At 42.9% G+C, this 26172-nt stretch overlaps 1 protein-coding gene across 2 annotated transcripts; it reads right to left on the bottom strand.

Annotated features, from left to right (window-relative positions):
• Nucleotides 1-302: 302 nt before the first annotated feature.
• On the bottom strand, nt 303-24969 carry RBAK (RB associated KRAB zinc finger). Of its 2 annotated transcripts, none has more exons than XM_073886307.1 (5): nt 24640-24969; nt 23628-23686; nt 11496-11622; nt 11106-11201; nt 303-5849 (listed from the first exon to the last, which is right to left on the bottom strand). In XM_073886307.1, the coding sequence occupies exons 2-5, from the start codon at nt 23640-23642 to the stop codon at nt 3931-3933; spliced, it is 2157 nt and encodes a 718-aa protein (XP_073742408.1). In that variant the 5' UTR covers nt 23643-23686; nt 24640-24969; the 3' UTR covers nt 303-3930. The 2 variants fall into 2 exon arrangements, with proteins under 2 accessions (XP_073742408.1, XP_073742407.1); XM_073886306.1 differs by having other exon boundaries at nt 24516-24965.
• Nucleotides 24970-26172: the final 1203 nt, after the last annotated feature.

Genomic DNA, 26172 nt, shown 5'->3' with positions numbered 1-26172 from the left:
AGGAAGGGAATCAAGTCAAGTGCACACAGTCTGTTCCATCCCATGGCCGTAACTCCTTCTTGCTGGGCCGCTGAGCTCAGCCAGCCCTCTTCCCTCCCCACCCGCCAAGCGCTCTTACTTTTTATGACACAGAGCTTTCACACTGTCCTCACTCACAACTGAGTGGAAACCTTCTAAGTACAACTTCCCATCAAATCAAAGTCACCATTATATGGATTTGCCTCCCAGCAAGGTCATCTCGAGGACAGTAATGCAGAAGACGCAGCCCCAATTCAGAATGTGAAAGATCATTTCAGAAAATATGAAATGTTTACACACGTTAGTTCTTTATTGGAAGAGGTGGTTCAGATCCATTTATATATGCAAAAGGGTAGGATGACAAAATATGTAATGGCCCTGTCACCTTTTCAAATATTTTACTTAAAATATATTTTATATTAAGCTTTAAGGTCACAGTGTAGGAAATCTCTGTATTTGCCATTAAAACTACTCTAAAGAATATTTCCTGCACAAAATGATGCAGGATTTTAAAACAATATACATGCAGAAAAAGACACATATCTCAAGTGCACAGAACACTCAGATATTCAGCACCCAGATTTAGGAAACAGTATTACCAGCACCAGATAAATACCCCTTTTCCAGCCTTGCCCCAAGGCTAGCCACTATCCTGGTATCTAAATGCATAGACAAGTTTTTATGTTCTTATGCTTTACACAGATGGTCATGCAGTGTGTGTGCCTCTGTGTCTGGCTTCCATCATTCAGCTCTGTGAAGTCGAGCTCCTATTGCAAATACTTAGTTCACTCGTTCTCAACACTCTAGTCTTCTGCAGTGAAACATACCACGTAGGTTCATTCATTCTACTGTATGCATGCCTTCAGAGAATTCTGGTTTTAGCAGTTTTATGCCATGAATATTCTAGCATGTCCTTTGGTTGACATAAATGCACCTATCTGCTACGTTTGGGTTAAAAGAGTATACGCACATTCAAAGAGCCATCTTTCCAAAATGGTCATACTAGTTGGCAATACCTTGAGCAGGGTAGGCTTCCTGCTGTTTACCTTGCCAAAACTTGATTGCTTTTTATGCTTTTCATTGTAACCATCTCAGTGGGTGGGTAGTGTTTTAATTTTGCATTTCCCTGATTACTAATAAAAATAACATACCTTTTCGTGTTTACTGGCCATCTGGATATTCTCTTGTTAACTGGATGTCCCAATCTCTTGCCCATTTTCTATTTTTTTCTTGTTGATTTGTAAGCATTCTTTTTCAATTTTAGATCCAGGGCTGGAAGGGCCAAATCCAGACTGTTGCCTGTGTTTGTGAATAAAGTTTTATTGAGACACAGACATGTTCACAGAGACTGTCTAGCCCACAAAGCCCCAAGTATTTACTAACTGGGCCCTTCCAAAAACCATCACCACCCCCTCCTCTACACTCAAGTCTGCTGTCATATGCGTAAGTTGTATTTTCTCCCCGTTTCTTGCCTATTTGCTTTCTTAATGGGATCCTTTTGATAAACGTAAGTTTCAAAAAGTTAATATATCTAAATTAACTGGCTTTATTTTATAGTTTAGTGATTTGGGGGGTCTTAAGAAAAATTTTCTTACTATAAGGTTACATACATTCGGCTAAATTTTTCTTAAAGCTTTATTTTACATCTCATATTTAGATCTGTAATCCATCTCAACCCACTTCTCTATTAAAATTACTGACATTAGAAAGAATAGCCTCTTCCCCATTACACTGCATTATCATCTTCATCAAAAACCAAGTGACTGTATTATATATGGGTGTTTCTGGAATCTTTACTCTGTCCCAATGGTCAATTTGTTTATCTCTGCACCAATACCACACAATTATAATAACTTCTGTGGCTTTATGACAGGTCTTCCTTGATACCTGGTAATATAAATTCTTTCACTCTATTCTGGAAGATAGCCTTGACTATTATTGGTCTTCTGAATTTTTATTTGAATTTTAGAGTTAGCTTAATTAAAGAACTTACTAGGACCTTTAAGACTGCATTGACTATATGAATTTATTTGGGGGAAATTGAGATCTTTTTAAAACTGTCCTGGAATCCATGAACTATATATGGCCCTCTCAAGTTTTGTAGCTTTTTTTTTCTAGATACAGTTCTTGAAAATATGGTATTAGGTAATTTTCCCTCCAGGTACATGAGGATTTTTGATGCTATTTTAAGTGGTATTGCTTTTAAGTTTTTCATTTTTTAATGTTCACTGCTGGGTATATTAAAAAACTATTCTTGCACAATGAGCTTGTATGCAGGGACCTTGCTAAACTTAGTCATTAATTTCAATTATCTGTGCATTCCTCAGAACTTTCAATGTACAAAACCATGCAACTGCAAAGAAAAGTTTTACTTCTTTCTGATCTTTATGTTCTTTATTTTTCTTCCGTTATTCTCCTGGCTACATCCTCTTGCAGAATACTGAATACAATTAGTGACAGCATATAGGCTTTTTTTTTTTTTTTGCATCCTGGAGAAAACTTTCAGTATTTCAGTATTAGGTAGGCTGGTGGTTGCAGTTTTAGATACTTTTCATCCAAGTAGGGAAGTTCCTTTCAAATCCATAGCTTATGAAGAACATTAATGGATGCTGACTTTACCACGTGACTTTTCTGCATCCTAGACTGTTTCCATAATGTAGTCCAGTGATTAATTTTTGATTATTAAATGACCCTTGCATTCCTTGGCCCAGTGAACTGGGTCATGTGACCACCATAAACAGGTTACTGGCAATCAGAATGGAATTATCATGATTGGTTTAGATGAATCAGGATTCACCCTCTGTGTCATGTGAGGAAATGGTGAACAAACTCTTCCAGCAAGGAATAAGGGAAGAAAGGACACTGAGTTAATCAACTAAAACTGCCAGAAACTTGTATTTGTTCCACAATACTGGGAATGAGGAGCAGTGCACAAAATAATGTGACATAGTATTCACGTCAAATAAAAGGAGATGAAGTTTCTGAATTACATAATATTGGCACACCACGCACTCAAACCTATGGATTAGACAAGCAGAGTGGCATGAGAGCTGTGTGCTGTTTACAGATAAACTGTGTGGATGCCCTTTTACTGACACAGACTTAACTCCAAATCATCTATGCATAGTTTATGAAAATAATGTCTTTAAAATCTTTTTTTGTTCAAATGTAGTTGAAAACGCTACAAAAACCACCAGCTTAGCCTTTATTGATGGGGCATTCGCCAAAAACCCATTTGTCAATGCCTCCCAACAAACAAAAAAGTATGCATTTAACCATCTGGTGCATAGCAAACGTCTCACCAACAACACATATCCTGTGTTAGTACATTTTGCCACCTTAATACTCAGAATACTTCCTTTTCCCAAATAATTCAAATCCAAATTTGCATAGAATTACTATTAGACCGCATTTTAAAAACATGATAGAAACTGCCATATATGTGTTTAATGTTTTTGTCCTCATTATAAACTCCTGATGATTCCAAAACTTCATTTTATACAATGGTTTATTCAGAGCTGATAGCTTCTGATAGCTTTCCTATAAACATTGGAATTTACATCAGAAATATGGCTTTTAGTATAACAATTTCCAAGACAATGTTTTCCCACATTCATCACTCTGACAGATCTCGCCTTGGTATGATTCCCTGATATGTAAATACAATTTGAATTCCAAAATAAATATTAAATATTCATCAAGTTTCACTCCTGTATAAATCATCTCGTGCCCAATGGGTTGTAGGATCTCGCTGAAGGCTTTGCTGCTTCTTGCATTCCTAGGGATCCTTCTCTGTGAGAAATCAGGTGGAGATGAATCTAATGCCTAAATGGTTTTCCCCATTCAGAAACACGAGCTCTCAGTGACATCTGTCTCCCTATTAGATTTCGTCATACTCAGAGCGTTTTGACTTCACAGGAGCGTCTCCACATCCAGTACATTCACATTCCCTCTCCTGTGAATTCTCTGATGGCTATTGAAGGCTGACCTGTGGTGGAATTTTTTCCCACACTCATTACATTCGTAGGGTTTCTCTCCCGAATGAGTCCTATAGTGTACTGTGAGGTATGACTTCTGAGAAAAGACTTTTCCACATTCATTACATTCGTAGGGCTTCTCTCCTGAATGGCTTCTATAGTGTACAGTGAGGTTTGACATCCGAGAGAAGACTTTCCCACATTTACTACATTCATAGGGCTTCTCTCCCGAATGGATCCGGTGGTGGATGGTGAGATAGGACTTCTGAGAGAAGAACTTCCCACACTCATAACACTCATAGGGCTTCTCTCCTGTATGCACTCTTTGATGTCTAAAGAGGGATGAATTATGGGAGAAGGTTTTCCCACATTCACTGCATCCATAGGGTTTCTCTTCCGAGTGACTTCTGTAATGTAGAGTGTAGTATGACAACTCAGAGAACAATTTTCCACAGATGTTACATTCATAGGATTTCTCCCCTTTTGGAAGTGATTGGTGCCCATTGAAGGCTGAACTGTCAAGGAAGATTTTCCCACATTCATTACATTCATAGGGTTTGTCTCCTAAAGGAGCTGTAGGATGGTCAGTGAGATATGAGAACTGAGAGAGCTTTCCGCATTCACTACATTCGTGGGGCTTCTCATCTGTGTGTACTTTCCGATGTCTAATGAAGGCTGAATTTAAATTGAAGGTTTTCCCACACTCATTACATTCATAGGGTTTCTCTTCTAAGTGACTTCTATAATGTATAGTGAGGTACGACACCCGAGAGAAGAACTTCCCACACTCGCTGCACTGATAGGGTTTCTCTCCCGTGTGGGTCCTCTGATGTGTAATAAGGGTAGATTTTCGGTAGTAGGACTTCCCACATTCATTACATTTGTAAAGTTTCTCTCCTGTATGCGTTCTCTGGTGGTCACTGAGGGCAGACTTGCGGGAGAAGGATTTCCCACATTCGTTACAGGGATAGGGTCTCTCTCCTGAATGATTCCTCTGGTGTAGGGTGAGATGGGTCTTTTGGCAGAAGGTTTTCCCACACTCATTACATTCATAGGGCTTCTCACCTGAATGAGTTCTCAGGTGCTGGGTGAGATGTAACTTCTGACAGAAAGTTTTCCCACACTCGGTACATTTATAGGGCTTCTCCTCTAAGTGTGATCTCCGATGGACAGTGAGGGTCCCCTTTTGGCTGAAGGATTTCCCACATACGTTACATTCATAAGGTTTCTCTCCTGTGTGGGCCCTCTGATGTATGATTAACTTTGACTTTTTACAGAAGGATTTTCCACATTCACTGCATTCAAAGGGCTTCAATTCCATCTGTGACCTCTGGTATACATTAAAATTTGACATCTGGATGAAGTCTGACCCAGAGTCATTCCACTCGTAGGGCTTTTCCCCCATATAAGCTCTCTTATGAGCAAGGAAAACAGCTTCATTGTCTAAGGCTTCCATGCATTCATTATATTCAAAGGGTTTCTCCAAAATATTAATTTTCTGAAGAATGCTCTCTTCATTCTGAGAATAGCCTTCCCCATTTTGATTACATTCATAGGGTTTCCCTCTGTGGTACATCTTCCCACATTCACTACACTCATCAGGTTTCTTTCTTGCATAGCTTCCATCACTAATAATTAATTCTGAAGTAGACTCTAAATTCTTTCCACATGAGACACAAGTATGAGATGTTATGTTTGAAGGAACAAGGCTTGTTTCCACATTACATGTTTTATCAAATGCATTCTCTCTCTCTTCAATCGGGGTTTTGCTGTTGATAGAAATAGCTTGCCTTGAATGTTCATCTTCTTTTCCTGGGATTCTCTCTAGCCGGTCACCAACTTTCCAGACTATTTCTAAAAAGGAATAAAATTAAACAAATCTTGTGAATCTGAACACACCAGGTATCAAATGGGAGTGGTACTCAGGTGCCCTACTGAGGAACTAACTCTGGCTTTATAGCCAATCTCCACAAATAAAAATAATCACAAGGGTATAGTCTTCCTTTCCCCTTGATTTGTCATGTAAGACAGACAGACAGACACACACACACACACATACGGGAGTGGGGTGGGGTAGGTACAGGGAAGGCATAAGAGTGGGACAGGACTCAGCACTAGAGAAAGAAGGGAGAATAAATTCACACCAAATATAAGTACCTTTGTTACTTCCCAAATATGTTCAAAACTTTGGTAGAAAAGGGGAAATAAACCCAAGAAATGATGAGCAGAGGGCACCATCACTGAAAGAGCACTAGATTAAGGCAGAAACAGGAGGACTCTTGAGCACATCGGTCCAGTGGGAGAACAAGAGCAACTGCTACATGAATATTCAAGGAAAACATTCAAGTACGGATTATGCTGAGAGTAAGAGTTCACAATTTATATTAAACTGTAAGATACACAGATTACCACAATGACATCCTCACTAGCTCAGACCCTTCCAAAACCTTTGCCTTTCTATTCTGCACATAAATCCAAATAAGCATTCTAAAAATTCCAATCTCCTTATCTTTAGAGACAGTCCTACCACCAGGGCTCCAACTCCTCAGCCCTGGTTCACATTCACCAGGAGGGAGGAGAGTTCCAGGCACATAAATATCCAAAAGAAATGTAAGATGGGACCAGATGGCAAGAGACTGAGCCACGAACATCGGCTCTCTGAAGTGTCCCAACAGTCTTACTTAACCCTAACTGCACTTTGCACAACAGAGCATGGCGGCTAAAAGTGTAAAGATGAGGCTACCTCGATTCAAAGCCACCTCTACCACACTACTGGCCGAGTCTTGAGCAAGTTATTTAACTGTGATGCAGCTTCACATGGCTGAAATGTGCCCAAATCACCGGGAAAGGACCAACTTAGTGCATGTAAATCGCTCAGAACAGTATATGATACGAAACACATGTCCATCGATTTTCTTTCAATTTGCTGACATTTAAATTTCATAAAACCAGTCATGTCCCTGACATAACACCAACCAAGTCCTGAAAACAAGCAAGAGGTCCTATAGTACGGGTTTCATTTAGTTTTAGTATAAAACATTAAATGTCAGATTTCTAAAGCTGCCCCTATAGTATTAACTTTTTATTTCTAATGCCTCTTACAGATTTTTGGAGCCTCTGAGCTCTTGTTAGCTGCCCTCATCCACAATCATTGCAACACCAACAGTTCTGTGCTCAGAAATCTACACCATCCCTGGGCCTCCAAGCCCTGAATACCAACAGAAAAAAACAAAAAACAAAACAAAAAAACAAAAACAGAGAAGTTATCATTCACCAGTAAGATTTTTCATTACTTGGATTCACAAATGTATTCAAACTAGCATTTCACTAATCTTCCAAAAACACCTTCTGCTCCAGGAAGCCAGGCCATGCCCACTTACTCCCAACCACCAGCCTGTGCTCACACTCTCGTTCACCAAGGTGGCTTCCAGCGGTGGCTACACTCCACACCTATCCATACTTCAGGGGAGGCTTTAAATGTTTCCTCCCAGCTATTTAAAGCTCTTCAATTTTTAAGACAGCTTTAATACAAAGTTATAAATAACATGTACTTGAAGGTCAGTACTGTGTGTGAAAGCTCAACCTGAACTAGTCCACGCAACTGTGTTTTCCTTTCCTAACTAAACCGTGTGCCTGCAGATAGTATGGCAACGTTTCCTAGTTTTCCTGGAATCTCTCTGTGATTGGAAATTAAAATAGTTCCTAATCTGATCAAACGGGGTGCTTTCAGGTTCCATCCTAACCCTGTTTTATCGAATCATAGTTGAGGATAAATTATGTCTCAACGGATATAGATAATAAAGGTCTTTCTTCCCTAGGTCCTCAGTCCATGAAAAATCTACAGAATGCCTTCTGTATGTTACATACCAAAGCAGGATGAAAAGATCCTTCCTATTTGGAGGACTATAATTCAGGTAAAGAAAGAGGGTCAAGTACCAAATATATAATCATATCTAACTTTCATGGTAACTGCAGAATGGGTATGAAGAGAAGGGAGAAGCAAGTGTGGTGAACAAGTAATTATGGAAAGCTCAAATAAGAGGTGAACTTTTAAGGATAAAGTTCTAGAGGTTCTGTTGCACAACAATGTGAATATAGTTAGTACCAATGAACCGTATGCTCAAAAATGTTAAAATGGTAAATTCTGTTATGCGTTTGTGGTTTTTTGAGCCTTGGCATTTCTTCTGGGGTAGGTTTTTAAAAAAATTTTTACTTATTTTTAAAATTCAAATGTAGTTATTAATGTGCCGTGTTATATTAGTTTCAGGTATATATTGTAATCTCTTTATAACTACAATTTAAAAAGGAAGGAAAGAAAACGTATAATTTGGGTAAAACAAGCACAGACGAAGAAGGGCTAGGATAGTCTGGAGATCTAGACCAAATGGAATTTAACAAGAGTCTGGGGAAACAGGCCATGAATTTTGATGGGCAACATCACACCATAGTGAGAAGGACCCGAGGAGAGGAGAATGTAAAATGTATTTCAGAAGAAATAGTTATGGGCTCATCTTGTCAGCCTAGTGTTAAATCAACTGGATGTCTCAGATGAACAGACCCTGCAATTTCTAAATAGGATTCACTGTAAACCAGGTATGAGAAAGTATCCTTTATGCTGAGGTCAGAAGAAACTAGGAAAATACAGGAAAAATTTAAAGCATTTCACAAAAGAAACAGGGACCAAAGGAGAGAAGACCAGTACGATGTAATAAATAAAGGAAGTGGGGAGGATGCACAGGATGGTTTGGAGAAGTTTGCAGCTGACTGTCAGCCACTCTGAGGAAGAAGGGATTGGGGTACCTCTCCGGCACGGGCATCCGTCAGGTAAAATAGTCCACAGGTTACAGGCATTAAATATCAATTAGGACAAGCAGCATAAATACAAAGAAAAAGGCCTGACAATTGAGACAAGATGAACCTTTTTAAAGGACACGAAGAAAATTAAAGAATGGAAAAAAAGGCTCATTTTCCTCCCTGGCTGCTTGAAGCTCAGCCGCCATCATGAAGGACATCGTAACTATCCAGACCAGGAAGTTCACAAGCAAGCAACTACTTCAGCAGAAACAAATGCTCACTGATGTTCCTCACCCCAGGAAGGCCACAGTAATTCAGGAACAACTGGCCACAATGTACTAGACCACACCAGATGTCATCTTCGTATTTGGATTCAGAACCCATTTTGGTGGTGGCAAGACAACTGGCTTTGGCATGATTTAGGATTCCTTGGGTAATGCAAAGAAAAATAAACCCAAACACAGACCTGCAAGACATGGCCTGTACGAAAAGAAAAAGACCTCCAGGAAAGGGTGAAAGGAACGCCGAGAGCAGAATGAAGAAAGTCAGGGGGACGACAAGAGCCATGGCTGGTGCTGGCCAACAGCAAGCCGGAGACTGGACAACGGGAGTAAAGATTCTACAGTGACTTTATCTGTGGTGATTGTGCAGATTTTTCATGAGGATTAATAAACTAAGAACTTAAGAAAAAAAGAAAGATTTTATTTATTTTTTAAGAGCATGAGCGCATAAGTGGGGGGAAGGGACGGAGGGAGAAGCAGACTCCCCACTGAGCAGGGAACCCTGGGATCATGACCCGAGCCAAAGGCAGATACTTAACTGACTGAGCCACCCAGACGCCCAAACTAAGAACTTTAAAAAAAAAAAAGAATGGCAAACAGGTCTTGGGGGGCCAACTTATGAGTAAACGCTTCCTGCACATCTACGGTGGCTGCAGGCGTGGGCAGACAGACAAGGAGCGCTGGGGAAAAGAGGAAGGCCCAACTCGTGCTGCACCAGCACACTGATACCGCTTAAAGCACAAAGTCAAAGAAAAATCAAGACGGCTGCACAAATGCTTCAGCGAAGCTCAATTTTATTTATTTTTATTATTTTTTTAAAATTTTATTTGACAGAGACAGAGAGCACAAGTAGGGGGAGCAGCAGAGGAGAGGCAGGCTCCCTGCCGAGCAGGGAGCCCGATGCAGGGGCTCAATCCCAGGACCCTGGAATCATGATATGAGCCCAAGGCAGCCACTCAACCGACTGAGCCACCCAGGCACCCCGCAAAGCTCAATTTTATTTTAAATTTTTTAAAAAGATTTTATTTATTTGACAGAGAGACAGCGAGAGAGGGAACACAAGCAGGGGGAGTGGGAGAGGGAGAAGCAGGCTTCCCGCCGAGCAGGGAGCCCGATGTGGGGCTCAATCCCAGGACCCTGGGACCACGACCTGAGCTGAAGTTAGACGCTTAACGACTGAGCCACCCAGATGCCCCGAAGCTTGATTTTACAGTAACCTTTTTCCTCTCTTCTGCAAACCTTCCTCACCACCCTTCTTAGCCTGTGGTCTCAGGAACCTGGCACCACCCTGAAAATAACTAACAAGGCTGGCAGCATATACACAATTCCTGGCAAACCACCTAGATCCTCTCCCTATAAACCCCCCTTCCTTGCAGTTTGTGAAGGCCACAGACCTCTGTAGCCTCCTTTGCCTGGCAAAGCAATGAAGCTCTTATTGCTCTTTATCCCAAGCTGTCTTTGAGGTATATTTGGGCTCTGAAGCACAGGGGTCAGTTTTCAACAACATCACGTGAGGACTGACTTAGGGCCTGTGCTCATCGGTGCCAAACAAAGTGCAGGTGCACCCACGTGAGGCAGCGGCTGGCCTCACCAGCTCAGGGAGGGGGCAGATTTTGGTGTCTGAATGCACAAAAGAGGGAGTGAAACACGCAGGAAACCAGCCCAAGGCACTTCATGGCAAGGAAAGAAGGAAAATGGAAGACAAAAAGAATGAACGGGAAAGTCTCAAGTTCATTTTTCTCTGAGACTTCTGAATGCCTGCAAAGAAAGGAATTCTGTGCTACTGGGGGTGGATGAGTTACTGAGGACGCCCGAGGAGGAAGTGACTGGATTCTCAGCACTGGCTAGCATGGAAAATGCCCACAAGTGTAAATCAAATGTAAAATCAGAAAAGCAGCCTGCATGTCGTGCTGGAGGGAGCAAGCTGCCTGCAGCCTGGGAGGTGTGGCCGGGGCGCTGGAGGCTCAGGGCCGCCCTCGGTCCCTCACAGAGTGGGGGCGACCATGTCCAAAACCCTACGGTGCTCCTAACTTACCGGGATGACTCTGACACGGCAGATCACCTTCGGCTATCCATGGCTCCTCTCCCTGCTCCAACTTGAGGATCACTTTCGGTTTGGTACTGTCGTACCCTGTGAGTGAGAAACGGAGGCAGACTTGGATCGGCTGCTCGGCTCTCAGATCTCTGAGTCCAAGATGCTGCCTCAGAGGCTGCAGGATAAAACGTGGCCAGTTTTGCACCTTCGCAAAATCAGAAGGTTTCGATGGAGATGCCAACATACGAATATCCAACCTGGTACCCAAAGGGAGTTAAATGGTCCTATCACTTATTTCTTCAAACTTAAGGAAAAATCATTAAATTGGCAGTCCCTCCACTCCAACCCCTGCCCCCGGGGGTATCGACCCACACAGCAAGCTCTCCTCACCCACAGAGACGAGATGGCTGTAGTTCTCTAGCATCACATCCCGGTACGTGGTCTTCTCATCGGGCTCCAGCTGCTGCCACTCCTCCTGGGTGAAGTCCACGGCCACATCCTTGAATGACACTGGCCCCTGGAACAGCACCAGATCAGAACTGGTCACATGGAGGAGGCATGCGGGCATGGGAGCTTACCAAGGTCATTGATAAAGTTAACTGTGAACACTGAAAACCTGACTGTGTGTTACAGATTATGGAACGAAATCAGAGTGAAAACACACTGCCTTCGGGTTCTTTCACATGCCCCCTATAAAACCAAGCCCCCAAACCAGAAAACCAACTGAGCTCCCATTTTGCAACTGAACTGAATTCTGGGGGATATAAGATGAGTAAGACACCACTCCTGCTCTCAGAAAGCTTCCAGCCTGGGAGGAAAACACCACGGAAAAAAAGACGCATTTTATCCCTCAGTCTCCCACCCCCCACCTCGTCACGGGGGCACACGCAGCACTCGGTCCCTGGTCTCTGCCTTCCTGTTCAGCTCTTTCATCTGTAGTGACCTGCGTGACTAAGGGTTCAACTTCCTCCAAGTTTTGGGCCAAATACCACATGTCAAACCCCTCACTCCTGCAGCAATAACTTGCACCAACGAACGCCCGAGAGCTGAGAGTGCCACATGGCGAGCAGTTTAACAGACCGAATTTTATGCTGCCAGGTTAGGTTTCACAGATGCAGCCGGTATGCCAGAGGAGTAAGGCGGGAAGAAAAGGCAGAGGCATGAAGTACCAACGGGCAGAAACAAAGACAGCACTGACCCTGAAGAGGGGAGTGGGAAGAAGAGGGCAGGTAGACCCTTGCATAGCTCTCTGACAGTAGGAGCAGATTCTAATTCAGGAGGGTAAACTGAACGTACACAGTTACTTTCCTGCCTCAAAAACAAAACAAAACCCCCTAAAAGTCCAATTCAAAGAAATAAAAGAACAGCGCCCTGGAACACAGAGGCTGTTCCCTGAGCAGGAATTTCTCTGAGGAGACTCCTGACACACAGAGTCGAGAAGAGGAGAACCAAAGCCGCAGACTGCACTGCTCCACACAGGGCGCACGCAGGGCCCCAGCAAGAGTGGACTGTGGACTGTGCCGGAGCCCTGGAGAATCCCCAGGCCCATCGAGAGGGCACAGGGCCCCAGTAAGCAGTGGAGGTGAGGAGCAATGAGCCACAGGAGCACCTGAGCAGCCCAAGCAGTTCCCAGTTTTCAGTCCACAGAGCAGTGGGATGAACGGCAGACGGTAAGACCTCTCCAGTTGTGGGCACTGTGGCCACACATGTGGCAGAGTACCACACCTCAGGCCTCCACAAGGTGTCACACATTCATTGTGACACAGACAGCTTCTGTCTAGGATAAATGTTAAATCGTAGGGAATACGGGTGCGCTCCAAGACGGTCTCGGGCAAACCAGGACACACGTCCACTCTATTCGTGCTGGACATGAGTGATCTTTCTGAAGGCAGCTCTCAGAGAACCACACTGAGGGAAAAGCAACAATTATGTCTGCCAACTCACAGCCAGTTCAAAATGGGAGTGGTGCCTACAGATTCCATGTTGTAAGAAGACACTATCCACAGAAAAAAAGGCAGCCTACAGAATGGGAAGAATATCTGCCAATCATGTCTCTGGTAAAGAACTCATACCCAGAATACAGAGCAAACTCCTAAAACCCAACAACAGAAACCAACATGATTCAAAATGGCCAAAGGGATGGAATGGACATTTCTCAAAGAAGACACACAAGTGTCCAAGGAGCACATGGGAAGATGCTCAACATCACTAATCACTACAGAAATGCAAATCAAAGCCACAATGAGTTACCACCTCCTGTCCCTTAGCATGGCTACTACCAAAAAGCTAGCAAATAACATGTGTCGGAGAAATCAGGACCCTCGTGTGCTGTCGCTGGAATGCAAACTGGGGAAGCCACTGCAGGCATGAGAGCACCTTAAAACTTAAAAATAAATTTGTTATTAATTTACCATGTGATCCAGCAATTCCACTTTTGGGTATATACTTAAAAGAACTGAAAGCAGGGTCTCAGAGAGGTATTTATACACCCTTGCTCATTGCAGCATTATTCATAATAGCGAAAATGCAAAAGTAACTCAAGTGTCCATCGACACATGAAAAGACAAGCAAAATGTGGTCTATACATACAATGGAGTAAAATTCAGCCTTCAAAAGAAGGACATTCTGGCACCTGCTCCATCATGGATGAACTTTGAAGACATGATGCTCAGTGAAACACACCAACAAGAAGACAAATGCTGGACGATTCCACTTAGATGAGGTACTTAGAATAGTCACAATCAAAGCAACAGAAAGTACAATGGTTGCCGGGGTGGGGGGACGTGGGGCGTTACTATTTAAGAGCAACAGAGCTTCAGTTTTACAAGATGAGAAGTGTTCTCAAGATGGACGGTGGTGGTTGCACAACGTGAATGTGCTTAACGCCAGTGACTTGTATGTTTTCAAATGGTTAAAACAGTAAATTTCATGTTATATGTACTTTATCACAATAAAAAAACGGAAGAAAAACTGAAGTGATGTCAACCTAAACACATTTCCCTAATCCACTAACTTCTAGGGCTCTGCAGTCATCCCCTCCATAAAGAAAAGAGTGAAATGGGGTCATGAGTTGAGTATATCCACATTAGCTATTAGTAATTTTTCTCCCAAAAACTGAAATAACAAAATCAAGACTCATCAGCTAATTGAGAAAAACAGTGTAAATAAAAGATAAACATCAAGATGAGCAGCTCAACAATAATAAAATCAATTTCGTAAAGGACACTTACATTTTTTCTACTGATTTGTATTTTTCAATGAATTAAGGACATTGTTTCCATAAAATGAGAACATTCTCCCAAAAAAACAGCCAGCAGAGACTACTTAGAAATTAAAGACCAACTTCTTGAATTTTTTTAAAACCCCCAGGTAGGAGGCTTAAATAACAAATGGGACACCAAATATACAATGTAGGAAATGTCTCAGATAACAAGAAATTGAAATGCTGAAATAAAGTTTGAGATACAAAAGCCAGGTCCGACAGACTCAACATTTTCAGAAAGAGAAAACAAGAAGGACAAACACAAAGAATCAAAGGCAGAATGGAAAATGATACGTGAGCTGAAGGATCACGTAAGCCTTCATGTCACAAGGGGCCATCCAATTTGCAAACAAGAATTTTGGGGGGGGAAATACAGATCTAGAGATTTCCTGATAAAATGCCCCAAACCGATAAATTAAGGAAAAAAAAAAAAAACTCCTAAAAGGTGGGGGAAAAACACACCAGTTACCCTGGAAACTGCCATTCCACTTCAACCTGAGAAAAACCCTTGCACAACTGCCCACGGCTTGTGAAAGAAAAAGTATTTCGAACCCAGAACTGATTCTTTCAGGAAAGCAGGACAATTTATTATCAAAGGAAACACTTTTCTCAAAACGTTCAAGATACCCTCCACTGAAAGCGAGTGAGAGGGCCACCACAGAGGAACACGGGGATACAGAAGCCCCCCTGAGAGAGCAGCAAGGGGGTCTCCAATGCTGTTGCAAGCAGCAGTGCTAGGGACTGCCAAATACTCAACTCCTGTTTCAGAAGAAAAGTGCTTGGCAAATGTGTCCCATCATCCTGCGGTTGACAAAAGATGTATCAACACAGGGTTTTCTACCCCCATGTAGGTGCCACAGCCAACATTCCCCAAGACTGCAGGAGCTGAGCTGACGGAGAATCCCAAGCAGGACATTGCAGGACATTGCAGGACAAGTGAGCTGATAAACTGCCATGGAGAGTGGAGAACCTTCTGGGTTCAGTTGGTCCACAGGCAAGGAGTGGCGGGGTCAGAAGACTGACCAAGCAATCAGTAAGACAGACAAAATCACACACCGATATCGCTTGTATCAACACAAATGCAAAATGAGATATTAGCAAACAGAATTCAACGCCAGAATGAAAATATATAATATCTAAGTGGCACTTATTCCAAGAATACAGGCTCATTTAATCTTTACAAATCCATTAACATGCTATTCTAGTATGGCTAAGAAAAGAATTTTATCTCCACAAAGACGCTGAAAAAGCCTCTGACTATATTCAAAATACATACGTGATTAAAAAAAACCCTCAAGAGAAGCGCCTGGGCGGCTCAGTCGTTAAGCATCTGCCTTTGGCTCAGGCCATGATCCCAAGATCCTGGGATCGAGCCCCACATCGGGCTCCCTGCTCCACGGGAGCCTACTTCTCCCTCTCCCACTCCCCCTGCTTGTGTTCCCTCTCTCGCTGTATCTCTGTCAAATAAATAAATAAAATCTTTAAAAAAAAAAAAAACCCTCAAGAAAACAGGAATGGATACTTCACTAGCACGGATATGTGTATACACACACACTCTCACACCCTAATACGCGTAGTACGTGTGATACACACACAAGCACACGTGCTTTTTAAGTTTATACAGACAGAGACTCACATGCACAGGTTTTATACAGTCCTCTCAGTTCTAAAGTCAGGGTTTTACTTAATGGACAAACACTAGATGCGTTCCCAGTAAGATAAGGAACAAGGCAAAATGCTCATTATCTCCAGCTGGAGGAAACAGAAGGCATACTAATCAACAGAGGAAGAATAAAACTATTTCTATTTCCGGGGTGCCTGGGTGGCTCAGTCAGTTAAGCGTCTGCCTTTGGCTCAGGTCGTGATCCCAGGGTCCTGGGATCGAGTCCCACATCGGGCTCCCTGCTCCGCGGGAAGCCTGCTTCTCCCTCTCCCTGCTACTCCCCCTGCTTGTGCTATCTCTCTGACAAATAAATAAATAAAATCTTAAAAAAAAACTATTTCTATTTCCAAGTGATATACTATACCCAGAAAACTCAGAGAATCAACAACAAAACCAACTCAATAAAGGAATACTGTTATATAAAATCAGCACATATAAAGCAGTAGCCCCCAGGGAGCCTGGCTGGCTCAGCTAGAAGAGTGTGCGACTCTTGATCTTGGGGTTGTGAGTTTGAGCCCCATGTGGGGAGGGGAGGAAAAGAAGAAAGAAAAGAAAGAAAGAAAGAAAGATCAGAAAAACCCTAACAGCCCTTGTTACATTAACAAAGATACAAGTATACACACAGTTTATGGAATAAAAGCAAAGATAAAATTGTTAATAAGAAATGTACAACATCTATACTAGGATACCTTTAAAAACACTCCTGAGAGGGGCAGAAGCACACTTGAACAAATGAAATGATGCTCCTTTTCCCCGGATGGGTCAACTCAGTAACACAGAGATATAAATCACTCTACCCTCAATTACTTTACAGATATGTGATCCCAACAAAATTACCAAAAAGCTTTTTTCCTGGAACTAGGTGAGCTGGCACTAAAGTTCATATGGGGGGAGAGCAAGAACTAGGAAAATCTCCAAAAAAAGAAGCTCTTTAGGGGACCTAACCTCTACCAGATTTAAAACACAACCATTATGATTAAAAGGGTTTAGTGTCGGCATACAGATGGAGATGGGTCAGTGGAATAGAGCAATAAGTCTAGAAATAGACTTGTGTGATTACATGACATATGAGAACCTGTGATATAAGACAATATAACAACCCACTGACTTATAATAAAGTGTTAGAGCAACTATAGTCATTTCGGCATAGATGAAACTGCATCCATACCTTACACTATAAAAGAAAAAAGTCCAACTGGATCAGTGATCTAAATATAAAATACTAAACCACACAGAAAAAAAAAAATGGGTGAATTTCCCTATAACCCGGATGTGGGGAAAGGTTTCTGGGGACACCGAGTAACAGACTATACAAAGCAGTGGTTTTCAAGACACGGATCTTGAAGCAATGAAGGACAGGAATTAGAGACAGGAAATCAACATGGGGAGGCCTGTGGTTACTGCCCTGAGAGCTTCTAGCCCTGGAGCAGGGAGGGAGAACCGAGAGGAGGTAAGGAGGGTTTACAAACTGGGGAAACATGCAGGAAAGGACAAGCCATAGAGAAAATCATGGATCTACTGAAACAGGCCTAGAATGGACCCAGATGTTACAAGTGGCACTGAACGTTAAAATAGTTTATTGCCGTATTCCATATGTTCAAAACATTTGAGTAGGAACAGGGAAGACATAAAAAAAGACTCAAATTGACCTTCTACACATAAAGACTACAGTGTCTGAGATGAAAGTTACACCAGACTAGATTAATGCAGCACCGAAAAGAAGATCAGTGAACACGAAGCATAGCAATAGAAGCTTATATAAAATGAAACGCACAGAGAATAGGGAATTTAAAGAGAACGAGGAGTGTCAGTGAGTTGTGGGACAACTTCAAGCAGTGTAACACACAGGAATCGCCGAAGGATGGATGGAGGGAGGCGGGGGGAATATCTGAAGAAATGTGGTCAAGAATTTCTCAAAGTTGATGAAAATCATAAACACACAGATCCAGGAAGTTCAATGATCCGCAAGCACAGAGACATGAAGAAAACAATACCAAGACATAGCATAATCAAACTGCTCAAAACCAGGGATAAAAAGTTTAAAAGCAGCTAGAAAAAAACCCAAAAAACAAAAACCATAGTACATACAGAGGAACGAAGGTAAGGATGACATCGCATTTCTCCTGGAAACAAATGGAAGCGAGAGGACAGTAGGGGAACATGTCTGAACTACAGGAGGAGAAAACCCAGCAAAGCTCCCCTGAAATAAAAGCCAAGGCAAAATAAAGCTGTTTTCTGACATACAAGAGCTGAAAGATTCATCAGCAGCTAGAAGTATTCCAAAATCTATAAACAATTTATCAAACTCAACACCCAAAAAACAAATAATCCAGTTAAAAAAATGTGCAGAAGACATGAATAGACACTTTCCCAAAGACCTACAAATGGCCAACAGACATGAAAAGATGCTCAACATCACTCATCACAAGGGAAACACAAATCAAAACCACAATGAGATACCACCTCACACCGGTCAGAATGGCTAAAATCAACAACACAAGAAACAACAGGTGTTGGCGAGGATGTGGAGAAAGGGGAACCCTCCTACACTGTTGGTGGGAATGCAAACTGGTGCAGCCACTCTGGAAAACAGTATGGAGGTTCCTCAGAAAGTTAAAAATAGAAATACCCTACAATACAGCAATGACACTATTAGGTATTTACCCAAAGGATACAAAAATACAGATTCAAAGAAGAATCTTTGATGTTTATGGCACCCTGATGTCTATAGCAGCATTATCCACCACAGCCAAACTATGGAGAGAGCCCAAATGTCCACCGACTGATGGATAAAGAAGATGTGGTTCATACACATACATACACATAAACACACACACACACACACACTCTGGAATATTACTCAGCCATCAAAAGAATGAAATCTTACCATTTGCAATGATATGGATGGAACTACAGGGGATTATGCTAAGTGAAATAAGTCAGTCAGAGAAAGACAAATACCATATGATTTCACTCATACATGGAATTTAAGAAACAAAACAAATGAACATATGGGAAGGAAAAAAAGAGAGGGGGGAATCAAACCATAAGAGACTCCTTAACGACAGAGAACACACTGAGGGGTGATGGAGGAAGGTGGATGGGGGATGGGCTAGATGGAGGATGGGCATTAAGGGAGGGCACTTGTTGTGATGAGCACCAGGTGTCTTACGTAAGTGATGAATCACTGAATTCTAGTCCTGAAACCAATACCGCATTGTATGTTCACTAAAATTTAAATAAAAATTTGAAAAAGAAAAAAACAAACAACTAGAAGTGTTGAAGGAAGTCCTTCAGGCAGAAGGAAAATGACAGCAGATAAAAATCTGTATCTACATTAAGAAATGAAAAGTACTAGAAATGGTAACTATGTTATTTTCTTATTCCTGAAAAAATAGCTACTTAAAAATCATTATGTCTTGTGGGACTGATTCTACCTGTAAAAGTAAAATGACACAACAGCATAATGACCCAGAGGGGAGAAATGGAAGTGACAAGCTCCCTACATTCTCAGCAATCAACGGTACATTACCTGAAGATAAGCTGTGATAAATTAAAGCTGCATACTATAAACCCCGAAGCAATCACAAATAACAACAGTGTTAGAGCTAACAAGCCCACAAAACATGTAAAATGGAATCATAAAATACACACAATCAATCAAAAGGAAGGAAGACAAAAGAAGAAAAAAGAAACTAAGCTGATGAACAAAGAGAAAACAAAACCAGACTACGACCTAATCGGTTATATCAATAATCGTATTACATGTAAATGGTCCAAGCAACCCAATTAATAAGCAGAAACGGTCAGATTGGATTTAAAAAAAAAAGCAAGATCCAACTATATGCACTTGAAGTATAAAGACGGAAACAGGTTAAAAGTAAAAGGATGGAATCAGATGCCAACACTACTCAAAAGAAAGCTGGAGTGGCTGCATGAATATCAGAAAAAACTCCACGTCACAGCAGCGAAGATTACCAGGGGTAAAGAAGCCCCCCCTCACAATGGCAAAATGGTTACTTAATCCAGAGGACATAACAATTTAAATGTTTATGTACCTAATAAAAAACATGAAGCAAAACCCGATAGAACTGCGATAGACAAACCACAGTTGCGGGAGATTTCAACTTCCTTCTCTCAGGACAAAAGAGGACAAGGAGGCAGGAAATTAGCAAGGAATCAGCTCACTTGAACAACACTACCAATTTAATGGGATCGACCTTTATCGAACTTTTCCCACCAACAGCAGAATAGGCAATCTTTTCAAGCACATGTTCACTAAAATTTAAATAAAAATTTGAAAAAGAAAAAAACAAACAACTAAAAGTGTTGAAGGAAGTCCTTCAGGCAGAAGGAAAGTGAAAGCAGATAGAAATCTGTATGTATATCAAGAAATGAAGAGTACTAGAAATGATAACTATGTTATTTTCTTATTCCTGAGAAAATAACTATTGCACCCAGGGGGCACCTGGGTGGCTCAGTTGGTTGGGGGTCTGACTCTTGGTTTCAGCTCAGGTCATGATCTCAGCAGGGTCCTGGGATCGGGGCCAACCAGGTCCTGCATTGGGCTCTGCACTCGGTGGAATCGGCTTGGGATTCTCTCTTTCCCTCTGCCCCTTTCCACCCCACGCACTTTCTAATAAATAAATAAATAAATCTTAAAAAAACAACAACAACAAAAAACCACACGTGGAACTTCGCAAGAGGGACCCTATTTTGGGCCATAAATTTAAAAGGAGTGATTTCATGGAGTATTCCTGCAGAAAATTCACAATCTAAATCTAATCACGAAGAAACATGAGGGAAACCTAACTTCAAAGAATTCTATAAAATAACTGTCCTGTATTCTTCAAATATTATAATGCCGTTAAGAAACTACTGTCGTGGGGCTCCTGGGTGGCTTAGTTGGTTAAGCGCCTGCCAGGTCATGATCTCAGGGTCCTGGGATCGAGCCCCGCATCGGGCTCCCTACTCAGCGCGAAGCCTGCTTCTCCCTCTCCCACTCCCCGCTTGTGTTCCCTCTGTCTCTGTCTCTCTCTCTCTGTCAAATAAACAAAATCTTAAAAAAAAAAACTACTGCCATAAACAAACTTGAAAAGCATCAAAGCTAAATGCAATTCACAGCCCTGGCCTGGATCGTCTACCAGAAATTAAAAATTACTATAAATTACTGGGAAAACTGGTAAAATCAGAAGTTGTAGATTAGATAAAAATATTATAATATTCCATTTCCTGAATTCAGTAGAGAACACCCTTGATCTTAGGAGGTACAATCTGAAAAGGGACATCCACTCTCAAAATGATTCAGGTAAGAAATATGTACATACACAGATAATAAAGCAAATGTGGGGAGATGTCAAAAACTGGAGTATCTGGGCAAAAGGAACGTGGGAGTCCTCTATGATCCTTGCAACTGTTGTGTAAGTTTGAAGTTTTTCCAAAATAAAACGCTGAATAAAAATGAATGTTATCACATATACAGGGAATGTTTCAGGGGCGTCTGGGTGGCTCAGTGGGTTAACCGTCTGCCTTTGGCTCAGGTCATGATCCCAGATAGGGTCCCGCATTGGGTTCCCTGCTCAGCAGGAAGCTTACTTCTCCCTCCCCTCTGCTCTTCCCTCCCCCTGCCCCACTCGAACTCTCTTGGTCGCTCTCTCAAATAAATGAAATCTTTTAAAAAAGAAAATATCTTGGGCGCCTGGATGGCTCAGTCGTTAAGCGTCTGCCTTTGGCTCAGCTCATGATCCCAGGGTCCTGGGATACAGCCCCGTGTCGGCCTCCCTGCTCAGCGGGGAGTCTGCTTCTCCCTCTGCCCCTCCCCCTGCTCATGACCTCTCTCTGGCACAAGTGCACGTGCACTCTCTCTAAAATAAATAAAATCTTTAAAAAAAAAATATATATATATATATAGGATGTTTCAAAAGGACTCAGAAACCAATCTGAAGGGATTTCTCTGGTCAAAGAACCACTTAGGCATCAAAGAGAGTAACAACTTCGATGTACTGAAATACTTAAAACACGTGTAAACCTGTGAGCTCATCATGATAACAAAATGAAACAAACATCTCAGTTGCTCAGGAGCCTTACTCAGTATTGTGAAAATTACCTTTTCTGTATGAACCACAAAACCAATTAAAGAGATATTTTTCTTTAGGAAAGTATTCTAGCCAGTGAGTGAGGAAGAAATGGCAAAGCAGCACAGCACCACCTTGTCTCCCCTAAAGAATCCAGGGATCTTGGCAACGAACATCAACCAATGGATGCTAACATCACAAAAACAAAGACAGGAAGAAAGCAGACAAGTGTCATGGGCAACAAAGTCTTCCCAAAAGAACTGAACAGAAATGGGTAAACTTGCAGAGCTAACTACCAATCTTATTTTTTTTAATTTTTCATTGTTATGTTAATCATACATTACATCTTTAGTTTTTGATGTAGTGTTCCATGATTCATTGTTTGTGTAACTACCAATCTTATAAGGCATCTAGGGAATTAATAAAAAAAAAAGTGTTATAAAGTTAAAATGATGGCAATGTGGTAAACACAATCCAGACTACGGGAAACAGAGGATAAAACCAATTTCTTCAAACGTAAGTTACATAGTAACACAAAAGACATACCGGAGGAACTACTAGTAAAAGATTTAAGACTTAACAGCCCCCATCGCCTCCCTGCCCCACAAAGTGTGGTCTCTATGTGTACCCTGACTGAAAAGAACCCCAAAACATTCAGAAAACGGTGAAACTTTGAACAGCAGATATTATATATTAAGAAAGAAAGGTATTCAGAGTCAGATGCATGGTCCTGTGAGGTAAGGGCTGGAAGGTGTCCGATGGACTTGACCGTAATTAGGTCACTGTTAATTTTTGCCAACACATTCGGGAGCGGGGTGAGGACAAAACCAAGATTCTGAGAATTGAAACAGGAATGGGAGTGAGGACGTATTTACTAAAGAATACCTTGCTGTATTACTTACTGCACAACCCAAATGAACAGTAACAGAAGCATCTGAAGGATGAGCAGGCCATTCCCTCAGACTTAGCTTTTATCCCTGGATCAAAGAGTAACAATGAAAATATGTCTCCTTGGATCAGGGTATTTTGCTGCCTGGAAAAATTATATACAGCAGGCCCTTGGCTTAGATAAACAAGTATAAGCCATATGTTGTAATGACTTAATGGTTGTTATTAGGAAAGCTACCCACAATAACATCAATTTCAACAAAGACATTTTCTCAAGTCCTAGGAAATCTTGAAAACCCACAAGTAAAAAAACAGTCAATTCAAATCACGTAATGGGCAGTACTCTCCTTTTCTGCGACTGTCAGGAACATCAGTCATATGTGTAGCTCTATCCCCACAGCCCTGAGGTAACCTAATGTCTGCACACACGAACTTGAAAAAAGACTCTGGGTGCTGATCTGACCCCCTAATAACTTACATGATACTGTCTTTAGACAGTACTTTACATGATAGTACTTTACATGATAATGTCTTTTATTCCCACATTTCCATTTTAAAATCTGGATCCATATAAACCTCCTGAAATGCATTACAAAACCAAGCAAAGGAACATATACAGAGATAGAAACACTCACCTGGGATTCATCCATTTTCTGCTGCTCTTGGAAAAACACACAGACTGTTAACAGTAGACCTAGGGAAGCAGAAGAAATAAAGAAGTCAGAAACATCCTGCATAATAACCACCAAAGAAAGCTCATATCCTGTGAACACTCAGAGGGGGCTAAAACTGTGAGAAAGGAGAAACAAAGAGTAGAACTGTTGTCACCCCACATATCAGGAGGCGATTAGATGGGTTACTCTCATTGGTTAACATAAACATCGACTCATTTTTCAAACAGCTTGCCTTCATTAATGTTGGAAAAAAACCTCTTCTTACACTGTTTACATATTTTCTTACTGACCCTTCAAATTGCTTAAAATCGAAGTATCCACAGAAACAGAGAACAGTAGTTCTCTAAAGTGATTAATGTGCATCAAAGCATGCTTCTGTTTTTAAATAGTATCACTTTACCGCGTTATCGCTGCACGTAAGAATCTTTTACTAAGAAAACTCTAACAGGGCGGACAGAACACCGGCCCCGGAGCTGAGTCCTGTGAGCAAGCCCACCCACAGACCTCGTCACCCTGGACAAGCCACCTCCCTTCTCAGACCCAATGTCCTGTCAACCTAGGCAGCAGCACCTGGACCTCGCACACTGGTCCGGCGCTACACTGTGGGATGCCTCAGGGCACAACCCAGTGGGGTCAGCAGACACTACTGAGCGCTTAGAGACGCGTCGGGAAGCTGGACAGAGAACCCGAGGGAGCAAAGCGTGTCGGGTGTGGGGGTTGGCGCGGGTCCCCTGCGCCCCCGGGAAACCTGGGTCCCACGAGTCCCGAGTCCCAGGGAGCGCCCATCCCTCCCAGTCCAGCCGCTCGCGCCCTCTCGCCGCCCGGAAGATCCACAAGCGCCCGACCTACCCCGTCGGGACCCGCCGAGCTGCCCCAAGGCTCCCGAAGGCTCCGGGACGGAGGCTGCTCCTCCTCCGCCTCCTGGGGCCGCCGTTCCCGGGGAGCCGGTTCTGGGCCTACGGGACAAACTCACTTCGGGCCGACGACCCTCTCGGGGCCCGAATTGGCCGCCCGGGGCCTCGCCGTCCCGCAGTCACAGACGGGCCGGGCCCTGGCCTCGGCGCCCTGCGCCGCCGCCGCCGCCCGCCCGGCCCCTCCGGCCCAGCCCGCGGGCTCCGGGGCTCGCGCTCGGGGGTCCCCGCTCGAGCCCCCGCCCGGCCCGCGCGGACCTGAGCCCGCACAGCCCCGCGCCCGCTGGGTGCCGGCCCGGCCAGACGGCGTGTAACCCCGCAGGCCCCGGGAACCTCGCCCGCCGGAGGCCGAAGCCTGGGAACCACGGCGAGCGGCGACCTGGGCTCGGACAGGAAGCGAGAGCAGCGCGGCGGCACTGCGCGTGCGCGAACACGCACACAGGCCGAGCTGCACATGCGCAGGACAGCGGCGGCGGTGCGCCTGCCAGAGCCCACCCGGGCAGCCGGACAAATACCCCGACTTTTGTTTCCCGTGAGTCCAAGCGCCCACAAGTTAGGGGACGTCTCGAAAGTCTCCACCCCATCTGGTGGTTAAGAGGCGCTGCACTGAGGATCAACCGCCTGGACCTAGGGCCAAATTTCCCATTTGTCTTCGCTCCTGTTAGGGATCAAGGAAAGGTGTCACCTCGAGTGGAGGGCTGTGTTTGCGTCCTGGATCCCTGGTCCTTTGCCTGCCCTGAGATCTATCGGGTTGGCACTGAGATTCCCCACGAGCAAGAGAGGACAAGGAAAGGGTGTATCGTGTGCACGTCGCTGAAATATTAGAAGTTTCACTAAAACACTGGGATACAATTAATACCCAGCCATGACATTAGATATTGTCATCCATGGGCACATGGTTTCTCCAAGGAAGGGGAGGGAAATAGAAAATGTAGCTTGTCCAGATTACACAACGAATGCTTAAATACTGTAGAACAATCAGAAATCACATACAAACTCCAAAATAAAAACAAAAATACCACCAAACCCAGCTACCTGAGATCTTGCCCATCAAAGAGAATTATGTGTGGGTTAGGTTAAAGTGTCATTTTTCAAAGATGGGACCATAAGGATGACGATTTATCAGTATTTTTGTGTGTGTGTGAGAGATTATATAATCCTGTTGTTGGTCAATTGCTTCTTAACCACTGGCAGGTGGTGGGGATTAAAAGCAAAATCTCCTGCCATCCAAGAAATCCTCTCCACGAATATACAAATAAGGACAACTGTTCTGTTGTTTTTTAAAAAAAGATTTATTTTAGAGAGAGAGAGCGGGGGGGGGGCAGAGGGAGAGGGAGAGAGTGAATCCCAAGCTGACTCCCCGCTGAGCAGGGAGCCCCATGCAGAGCTCGATCCCACAACACTGAGAACAGGACCTGAGCTGAAAACAAGAGTTCACCACTTAACTGACTGAGCCACCCAGGTGCCCCCGTTCTATTGTTAAATAACCATTAAACCAGACTGTGTTGTACATCACAGGCAAACCACTAACAAGATTGCAAGGATTGTCTTTTCATGCAGCTCAGCAGATACAATCCATTACATAGACATTCTCA

The sequence above is a fragment of the Callorhinus ursinus genome, unplaced genomic scaffold (genome assembly GCF_003265705.2).
Source record: "Callorhinus ursinus isolate GAN/ISIS: 27379988/994484 unplaced genomic scaffold, GSC_fseal_2.0 scaffold70, whole genome shotgun sequence".
In the NCBI taxonomy this organism is placed as follows: domain Eukaryota; kingdom Metazoa; phylum Chordata; class Mammalia; order Carnivora; family Otariidae; genus Callorhinus; species Callorhinus ursinus.
The sequence above is the reverse complement of the archived record's forward strand: the minus strand, read 5'-3'. Positions and strand labels throughout refer to the sequence as shown.